The sequence below is a fragment of the Budorcas taxicolor genome, chromosome 6, assembly GCF_023091745.1.
Source record: "Budorcas taxicolor isolate Tak-1 chromosome 6, Takin1.1, whole genome shotgun sequence".
In the NCBI taxonomy this organism is placed as follows: Eukaryota; Metazoa; Chordata; class Mammalia; order Artiodactyla; family Bovidae; genus Budorcas; species Budorcas taxicolor.
The window spans coordinates 89,325,108-89,335,259 of record NC_068915.1 but is presented as its reverse complement, the minus strand read 5'-3'; the positions used below and the strand labels follow the sequence as shown (position 1 = coordinate 89,335,259).

At 37.9% G+C, this 10,152-nt stretch overlaps 1 protein-coding gene across 1 annotated transcript; it reads right to left on the bottom strand.

Moving 5' to 3' along the window:
- Window positions 1-3,865: 3,865 nt before the first annotated feature.
- On the bottom strand, window positions 3,866-10,152 carry EPGN (epithelial mitogen). The gene is made up of 5 exons (XM_052642232.1): window positions 10,110-10,152; window positions 9,483-9,572; window positions 6,808-6,928; window positions 5,707-5,859; window positions 3,866-3,917 (listed from the first exon to the last, which is right to left on the bottom strand). Exons 1-5 carry the CDS (start codon window positions 10,150-10,152, stop codon window positions 3,866-3,868), a joined length of 459 nt encoding a protein of 152 aa, XP_052498192.1.

Sequence of the window (10,152 nt, the reverse complement as noted above, 5' to 3'; positions counted from 1 at the left end):
TCTGAGAGATAAAAATTACTCAGAAAGCCCATGAAGTATAGGCATAAGACCTGATTAAACAATTCAGTTCTTGTTACTGTATAATCACATTCTTAATCTTTATGAAATACTTCTCTGGAAGCTGTGGGTTTTGGCCACAGTCTATAACAGCCCTCATGTTTCCTTTTGGCGGAGGAGTAAAATGTAGTGATGGATCACATTTTTTCACATGGTTATTTTCAAGAAGTCTATACTTTGAATTCTCAAGAAATAGCTACTTGGGCCTTGTACTCTGAGTTGTGCATTCATTGAACATTTAACAGAAATTTGGAGCTGAATCTGGAAGATATGCTTCTGAATGTGCTACTGAATAAGGCTGTGCCAAAAGTTTGGACAGAAATGTAGACTCACCCAGATTAGCAGTCCCAAGCTCACAAATTAAATTTCAACACTTCCAGTTCATCTTGGCAAATGCTAGTATCCTGATGTCAGACAGTAATGATGTAAGCCAGAAAGAGTGGTGTTTTGCAATAGAGATTCTGGTAACCCTTCCCATGAGTGTGGGTTGTAGGATATCAATATTTACATCATATCACAGAGTGTGTTACAGTTTGCAAGGGAGAGAAATTAGATGGTTTACTCACGGTCTTCTGTGGAGAAGTGTCCTTCTGTTCAACATCAAAGCTTCAATTACTCATGTTTGCATTGTTATTTCCTTAAGACATTCTTTTTTCAATTGCATATAATAAATGGACATTTTCTTGATGTCAGCAAAATGGGACATTTCTAAATTAAAGGGTTGTATTGTGCCAGGAAACACTAAAAGACAAACTGTATTATAATTTCATCTACTTCCAATATAATTATACAAAAAAAAAATAACCTGGGGAAAGCAGTTATAATTCCTTTTTTGTAAATTTATTCGCTCAAGCATGACTGAAATTATAGTGTTTGCTCCTGTTGCCATCATGCTCCAAAGGGCTAATTAATGAAGCACTCATGAATGCTGATGACTTAAGAATGTGTTCTCAAGAACTGAAGGGTAGACACAGGAAGGAGACAAAATGAAAAATGAAAGAAATTGATGAACCCTGTTGGCTGGTTTGATTTAGTCAAAGATGCCAGAAATATGTTCTCATTTCTTTCTTAAATGACTGAAAATGTAGTTCTGATACCAGATCTTCACTGGTAGGCTTCTTTTCAGGGAGGGTCTTATTTCATATAGGAAAAAACAGAAAATGAAAGAGTTGCAGAACATCTTATACATGTTCCTACTGAAGACCTGCTTACAAATGCCATAAGATATTGCCATAAGAATACCAGGGATTCCTTCCTGGAAAATGAACTCTAGTAGTTATATGAGCACAAGATTCCTTTGTATGGCTGATCATAAACAGATGGCTTCTCAGGAGCCACACTCTAAATTTCCATATTTTCTCACTGGGTGGATTTATGATGTTAATGCATACTCTTCCAAAGGTGAAAAAAACTGAACCTCTGTTGGTTTTCTGCTTTGATCTACTTTTTGGTTTGGCATTTTGGGAATTTTAATTTCTTGTTCAATATCGATTCAGTGAAGTACACATATAGACAGCAGATATTTGTAACTTTTTAGTTTATCACCTCTCCAGAGACTTTAGTCTTACTTCCTCTTTCTTTTCATCAGGAGGCAGTCCTTAATTAAGCTTTATTGCTTCTTCCTGGACTCTCCCCAGCTTTTTAACACCTATTTGAAATGCTCAGGAAGAGGAGTCATTGGGAGGAACCTTTACCTCCCTACTCCGTGGGATGATGTAACCTCTGCATACTTTGTGAGATCATGCAGAAAGTGCTGATGTGCAATTCATCTGCATTAAATCCCTTCTGAAGGAAAACAAACTAAGCAAGTGAAATGCCTTCTACTCAAAGGAAAGCAGGAGGTAGTTTTATTTAGAAGTGAATGAAAAGTCACAACTCGATGGAAGAGAAGCCATTGCTACTAGGCTTCCACTGTAAGAAAATTCACCTTTGACTCCTTTTTTAACCCCTGCCATGATCAAAATGTTTTGCTTATCTATTCCACAATAGAAAAGAAGAAAAAAAGTCCATAGTCTTAGATTGAATCTAAAAGAAACATGGTAGATACTATTCTTCAATTTCATGTTTCACTTCCTTTAAGAACAAATTCTTAAATTATTATTTTAACAACCAAACACTACAATATACACCGAAGATGATATCCAGTGGTGTGTTTCAGAGTGAGGGGTGAGACTGGGGACAGACATGGAGTTAAGAATAATCACACTTGCAACACAGATGTGGAAATTTTTCTCCCTTCTCTCAATATCAAATTTTAGTGCTAGAAAGGCTTTGTGGAAAATGACATGAAAGCCCAAATAAATTAAGGGGCCTAGGATTATTTGAATTAGGTGGAAGAATAATGATTAAACAGGTAGCACCATAATTCTCAAAATGTTATTTCTATCAATGTTCCATTTTCTCCACATATAAATCTTCTATCAGGTATCCAGAAATGGTACAGAAAGTTTCCACATGCTCTTGGTTGGTGAAAATGTCTGGTTCTTCAGTTTCTATTTCAGAGTCAATTGTAGAATTGTATTCATTAGTAGAATTTTAGAATGTCAGTCCAAATAGTCACCAGGTAATTCCACTAACAATAGGAGAAAGTGATGAACATAAGCATTTGAGGACTAGTGAGTCGAGCACAAAATTTTATAATCCATGCAGAAACAAAAATGTTTTGCCTATTCAAGGCTCAATATCCAGATAAGTTTTCAGTCATCAGAAACTCTTTAGCTTATTCCATATTTCACAGTGTTGTCACAAGCTTGGGATGATTTATGTCTGCCTCGGACATTCCATTTTCTTTTCCCTAGCTTAGACTTCAGTCACATGTTTGGGTCACCGGAGGTGCCGTAACACTAATCTCATCCGAGTAGTTGACATCACATTCTTTTAGACACTATGAAAGCAGCATGTTTCAGATTTGGTCCATAGAGCTGTGGTCCAAATTCCAGTAGCAAGCATAGTGAAGAGCCCAAGCATGGCCTTGCTTAGGCTGACTGTGTTGTAGGAGGGGACCCTTTCCAGGGCCTGAAACTGGGCTCTTGTCTAACACTCAGACATGAATTGTCTGAGGAGACACATGTGCTGACAAAGCAAGAGATTTTATTGGAAAATGGCGCCCAGGCGAAGAGCAGGAGGGTAAGGGAACCCAGGAGAACTGCTCTGTCACATGGCTTGCAGTTTTGGGTTTTATGGTGATAGGATTAGTTTTCAGGTTGTCCTTAGCCAATCACTCTGACTCGGAGTCCTTCCTGGTGGTGCACACCTTGTTCAGCCAAGATGGATGCCAGAGAGAAGGATTCTGGGAGGTGGTCGGACAGGTGGGGTTTCCTTTTGACCTTTCCCAAACTCTTCTGGTTGGTGGAGGCAGGCTTATTAGTTCCCTGTTCCTTACCAGGACCTTCTGTCATAAAACAACTCATGCAAATGGTTACTGTGGTGCCTGGCCAGGGTGGGAGGTTTCAATCAGTGTGCTTCCCCTAACAACTGCACAGTTATAATTATTGTCATGAGAATTCACATCTGACATAGTCAGAAGTGTAAAACTCAATATCCCATAGGGAGAACAAAAACCACACAGAAGCAGCAAACCCAGAGTAGGACTGTGAACTTGACTTCTGTCACTGTAGCTTGTTCCCTTGGCTCCCACAGCGCTTTAACGATGACAGAGTCTAAGGACCAACGTTGAAATTTATTCTCTCATTTCACCATGATCCCAACTTTCTAGTCAGCTTGGGAAGTTTTGTTGTTTCACTTGAAGATTTCAGTTTTGGGTCCACTGATTTACACCAGTGCCTCATGAAAATTTCTTACAAAGGCTTCACAGTGGTCTTCCTCCGGAACAGATGTAAGGTGATTTCAATTTTAGATACCTAAAACAGAGCATTGGTTTCCATATGAATTTGACTGCTGTTTGTATAGCTTATTGAGAATTATATAAATGCTCTGGTATAACAGTTGCTTTAGGTGTCCCGCCTATATCCCCTTTACCATCCCCAACCCTCAGCAGCCGTGGGTACTAATAAGGCTCATGTGCTCTGTGCTGTGCCTCATCGCTCAGTCGTGTCCGACTCTCTGTGACCCTGTGGACTGTTGCCCACCAGGCTCCTCTGTCCATGGGGATTCTCCAGGCAAGAATACTAGAGTGGGTTGCCATGTCCTCCTCCAGGAGATCTTCCCAAGCCAGGGATCGAACCCAGGTCTCCTGAATTGCAGGCGGGTTCTTTACTGTCTGAGCCGCCGGGGAAGCCCAAGAATTCTGGAGTGGGTAGCCTATCCCTTCTCCAGGGGATCTTCCCGACCCAGGAATTGAACCAGGGTCTTCTGCATTGTAGACAGATTCTTTACCAGCTGAGCTTCCAGGGAAGCCCATAATAAGGCTCACAGCACCATCCTTCTTTAGAGGATTGTAGCACCATCCTTCTCTAGAGGACTGTCCTCAGCCAAGAGAGGATTTTGCCTGAAGATTTCTGGGAGATTCCAAGGCCCTGTCCCTTACCCGACAGGATTATTCTGACATCCACACCTGATGACGCTGAGTACTAAAACCAAGCTCCCTCACCTCCTTAGGTTGGGTCAGAGATGCCATTCATGTTCTAGGTCTCCCTGTGGAATCAGGCTGAGGATAGATTTCAGCTAAAGCTACATCTTTGCTTCCTTTCCACTCTGCTCTAGCTTTCCTACTTCATTACAAGTTTCAGCTTTGAGTAGTCCCTTGACCAATCACTCACTCAAGACTCTCTTTCATAGTTCTTCTTCTAGGGAACTTGACTTCAGGCAGCTGTCTTATTTACACTGAAAGGTCTTACTTCCTTTTCTTTGTTTTTCCTTTCTTGATCTCTTATGTAGCTGATTTAACAGATTTTGTATCAATCGATCCACAATTGATATAACAAATTTTACTCTAAGGTGCAGTTATTAAGAAAACATTTTTTTTATGTTGTATAATAACTTTTGGTCATTTTAAAAATGACAACTTAGTTAACAGAGTACAGCAAAAGAAATGTATTTTTACTTTTCTTTAATGTATGTCACGTATTTTTTGACTTTTCCTTATATGTGGATTTTAGGTAAAATTACCAGTGTGGAAAGGCCAGAAATAATAATTAATAATTAATACATGAGTAATTTATACTTAGTGAATCAAATTTGTCTTCTTTAGCTTTTAGCAGTAGGCAGTATCTCCTGAATGTACCCTTAGTTGACGTCTGGGAAGAAAATGGCCCAAGTTTGTTACACACTTTCATTAATTTCATACTTATATTTTGATGTGTCCATTCAACAGATATTTACTGAGCACGTATGGTGTCCCAAACATGGTATTCAGCACTCCATATAGTTGTGCCCAGGACACAGTTAATCTTCACCCTTGTGGACTGACTGTCCTACTCATTCATAACTTGATGTAGGCAGACAGAGATGAGGATGAAGGGAAATTGTAAACTGGAGCTATCCTATTGCAACTGCAGGTAAATCTCCACCTCTTGCCTGGGTTTATGAGAAGAGGCATCGAAACAAACATGCAGGAACTTGCCAGATTTACAGCCATATTTTCACTAGACAATTATATATGTCAATGCTTGGTACCTTGTAGGGGCTCAGTAAATGTTTGTCAAATGAATGAGTATCTAGTGACTTCATAATTTGTTATTTTTTTCTTACCTCTTTCTTATGTAGCAGTAAAAAATAACAAGAAAACCACTTAATAGTAATCCAACGCCAATCCCAATTGCGATGTATTTTTCATAAGAATCCACAGCATATGAAGTTAAGGTCAAATGCTCACACCTTTCTCCAGTATAGCCAGTAAAACACCTTTAAAAAAAAAAAGAAAAAATGTATAATGTTAAAAGTCATGAAGATAGAAACACATATGACTAATTTCAAAAAATGAAAACAAATAAAAATGATTTAAAGAGGCACATACCAAATGAAAATTGATCTATTAAAGAAGAAGAAGCCATGCATTTTGCACTAATTATCTGATTAAAACCCTGTATTAATGCAGCTTCCCTCATTGGTAGAAAAGAAAGGTAGGACACCCCCATGAGTTGACCTAGAAAATTGTTAACCTACTCTTTCATAAGAGGATGCTGAGTAAATCAGTGGTCATAAACAGTATCTCAGTTGATCTAGAACTTTATATTCCTGAAATATTTTTGCCATAGTTTCATTTCATCCTATAATCAACTCATAAAAACCTTAGAAACGTCTTTGCACATCATTGAAAGCTGGTTTGGGATTCCCTGGTGTCTCAGATGATAAAGAATCTGTCTGCAATGTAGGAGACCCAGGTTCAATTCCTGGTCAGGAAGATTCCCTGGAGAAGGAAATGGCAACCCACTCCAGTATTCTTGCCCAGAGAATCTCATGGACAGAGGAGCCTGGTGGGCTATACTCTATGAGGTTGCAAAGAGTTGGACACAACTGAGCAACTAACATTTTCACTTTTCAAAAGTTGTTTTGGATTCAGTAGTTTTGAGGTGTGGCATGAGCTTCTGCATTTCTAACAAGCTCCCAGATTACACAGATGCTGCTAATTTAGGAGCCATACTTTTAAGTACTGAGAATTAGGTAGGTTAGAAAAAGACTCCTTAAATATTCAAATACAAAGAGAATTGGTGAATCATACTCAGATCATGTACCTTTTTTTACTGGGTAAGATAGAGGTGTATATAAATGTACCATATGAAACACCATGTGAAAGGAGGCATACATTCTCCTTCTCCCGTCTCTAGGATTTGAGAAGTTCTTTGTAATTACCTGCAGATGGCTTTCTCCAACTCATGGTGGAATGCACAGACACCATTGATGCAGTAACTATGGTGGTCTTCCAGGCAAGGATGTGAGAACTTCAAGGCTATGGGTACTTCTGTGTAGTCAGCTAGAAAAAGGAGATACTATATTAATGGATGAAGTGGGTCACGCTTTCATAGTAGATTCGTAACACATATACAAAAAGGCCTTTCATTTTAAGAATATTCTTTGAGCGCTCTGCCATTTGAACTATTGATTCATTCCTTTGGCAAGTTATGTATACAAAGGTTAGGTTAATATCATCTAGACATATTGATAAATTAGGTGGTGGGGGTGGACTGATTATCATTCTGTTCTTTAGAAATTTCATTATAAGATATAGATACAAGTCTGCCAAAAGGTGGCAGCATTGATTCTAGTCAGTATGGTATCTTAAACAAGGCTTCCCAAATGTATCCTGGATGGTAGTTAATATAGAAGCTGTCATATACCTGAGAAGTAAGCACTTAGGGAGATGTGGATATAGGCTTGTGAGATAATGAATTTGATTTCTCTTCTCTCCCCAGAGGAGTGAGACGAGAATCTGCCCTTGCTCATCTGTGGACCTTAAGTAGCTAATGGAAAGGAAATTGTTTTCCATAACTGATTTCAGAAGAGGTATTGTTATGACCCATATATGAAGCCAGAAATAATTTATGGCTCAGGTTTAACATAGCTAAGACAATACCTTTGGATGTTGATTACAAATTTTACTCAATTAAGAGGCATTATGAGATTGTAGGAAAAGCCATGGAGTTGGAATTAGAAAACCTGGGTTTTGATTCCTAGCTCTTAGACTATTCAGATGACCACACTGGTTAAACTTTTGCGGTCAAGTGTCCAGAAGCCTTTTTATGGGATACTTCCCTTTGGGAAGCTGTACTGTGGCAAAATACATATATTTCAGAAAGGTTATCTTTCATTCCTTGATGTATTAAAGACATATACCTATGCTGTTCTTGGGGTTTATGCAGTGGGAATGACATTTGGGTAAAATGGTATAATTTTAGTGTAGTTTAATATTTGATTCTTAAATTCTTCTCAAGCAGAATTAGTGGCATTTTATTTTTGTCATTGTTGTGAATAAACATCATATGTCCTCAATGTAAAACTTCATTTTGGTTGAGAACGCACATTACCTTAAAATTCATATTCATTTTGTTAAATGTAGCATAGTAAATCTAATTTCTCACTTTGATCATTAAGGCAGTGAGAACTTCCCATTATAAACTGTACTAGGTTCTTCCTACTTCAAGATTAACTAAGTTCAATTAACCAAGCCTGAATCAGGACTTACTAGAAAATGTGAGAACTGAAAGAAGATATTTTTAAGGAGAGAGTAGTCTAGAGACTCATCTTCCCCCTAAGGACAAGAATATTAATTATAACTTCACAAAAATTTTCCTGAGGTACTGGATTCAGAGTTTTTAGATTAAACAATAAGCAGGAAACTAGAATTCCCCAATCAAGAACACAAAGGAAAACTACTGAAGTGACATATTCAATCCCTTTTCTTTCCAATATTATTGCCTGTAACTTGGAGACTATTGATTTGCAGTTCACTAATAGGGCAGAAAAACAGTGGTGTTGGGCAAACTGTTACGACACAGAGGGAACTGTACTTCTTTAATTTCAACAGTATTATCTTCCCACAAGGATGCTTTCTCTTTGTTTAAAGTCTCGGAGACATGAAGAATTTGGCTAAAAGTTATCCTAAAAACCACACATTTTGTTTTTCAAATCAATATATGCTCAAAAATTCAAATGGGTAAAATATTTTAAGGAAGTTTTTAAAATATAAAGTTATTGGTGAAATGAAGAATACTTAAGTATTGCTATCTTTCATGTTCACAAATAAAGTATTTGACTTCATCTTCTTTTATTTGCCAGGCTCTGAGAGCAAGATATGGTGTTTCTTTTGTTGTAAATCACAAAGCCCATCTTCCCATCAGGGGGTGATATTTGATTTGCCTGAGAATCACAGCCACCTGATACACAGGTCTTGGCAGATAACAAGCTTCCTAAATTCACCTCTAAGAGTTCAAAGAGTTTGGAAACATGCTGATGCTCAACAATGGCCAGAAACTATTTTAATAACAATAATAAAATATGTCATCACCATCAACAACAAAAATTTGGTACAAGTGGTTGGGAAATACAGCGTACACTAAAACAACAAAAAAACCCCAAAGACAAACTAGAAAAAAGACGTTTCCCAAGATTAGAGAAAGTGGATTAAGGCTTCATCTGCTTGCCAGAATTCTTTTGGCTGCAAGAGCTCGTAATCACAGATCAAAATATTGTTACTCATCGAGAATGTCAAAATGGGGACAAATTGCCTTTAGACATGCCTGGGTTATTGGGAACTCAGCAGGAATCAGGCAGAAAGTGTGGCAGGTTTCACATCCAGGACTGTAACTGAAGACAACTTTCTCCCATCTGCTCCACTTCTTCCTTTTAAAAAGATGATTCTCTGCGACATGTTTACCTGCCACTTCCATTTCACAATGACCCGATAAAAGATTGTTTAATAATAAGATATATGTTTAAAAATTTCCAACGTTGCTTTTATCACAATCCAAATTTCGCTCAGACATTTTTTTAAAAAGTCACTTGAAACACAAAAGTGTGAAGAAAAATACCTTCTGTTTTGTTAACTGTCCAGTTACTCTGCTGGGTTGTGACTGGGGGGCTTATAGTCCTGGCTGCCTCTCCAGTCAGTGCTGTCATTGCTGTGTGAAGGAGGGGAAAGGCATCTTTAGCAGGCGAGCCTCCTTCTACGTACAAGCAACAGATCAAAAGTTATTCTGTCTATTCCCACATCTGTTCTATTTTTATTTCATCTACATTTGAGATCCATAACCTCCTAAGGGCAGTTTTCTGACAGTTTCTCATGCATATCAATTCCATTCACTACATTACAGCTAGAGAAAATAGAAACCCACTAATTGTTAAGAGAAAATGAATACATTTATAAACTCACTCAATCACAAGGATACTATCATATCATAGTTAAAATGTCTCAACTGCTCTTCAGTTGTATAGAACAAACAATATAGAGATCTCAGAAAAAAGCTATCAAAATATATTAAGAGAGGACTGTGTCAAAACATTACACAAGAAACTAAATGAATCCACGGATTCCTTGCTTGGATCTTTGTCATAAAGAACAATTGCTAAAAGCCAACTTCTCACTCATACAGAGAAAGCAAATCCTGTTCACATTTTACAATGACACAACATTAACACAATAAAAAGAAATGACCTACCATTGATCAAGAGATAGACTGATACTGGAACCCCAAAATCCAT

Coding starts and splice junctions, on each gene's coding strand:
- EPGN (XM_052642232.1), bottom strand. CDS start 10,152: ATGGATTTTGGGGTTCCAGTATCAGTCTATCTCTTGATCAATG. Junction 9,573..10,109: donor AGTCTATCTCTTGATCAATG/GTAGGTCATTTC, acceptor TCCTTCACACAG/CAATGACAGCACTGACTGGA. Junction 3,918..5,706: donor TACTGCTACATAAGAAAGAG/GTAAGAAAAAAA, acceptor GCTCTGTTTTAG/GTATCTAAAATTGAAATCAC.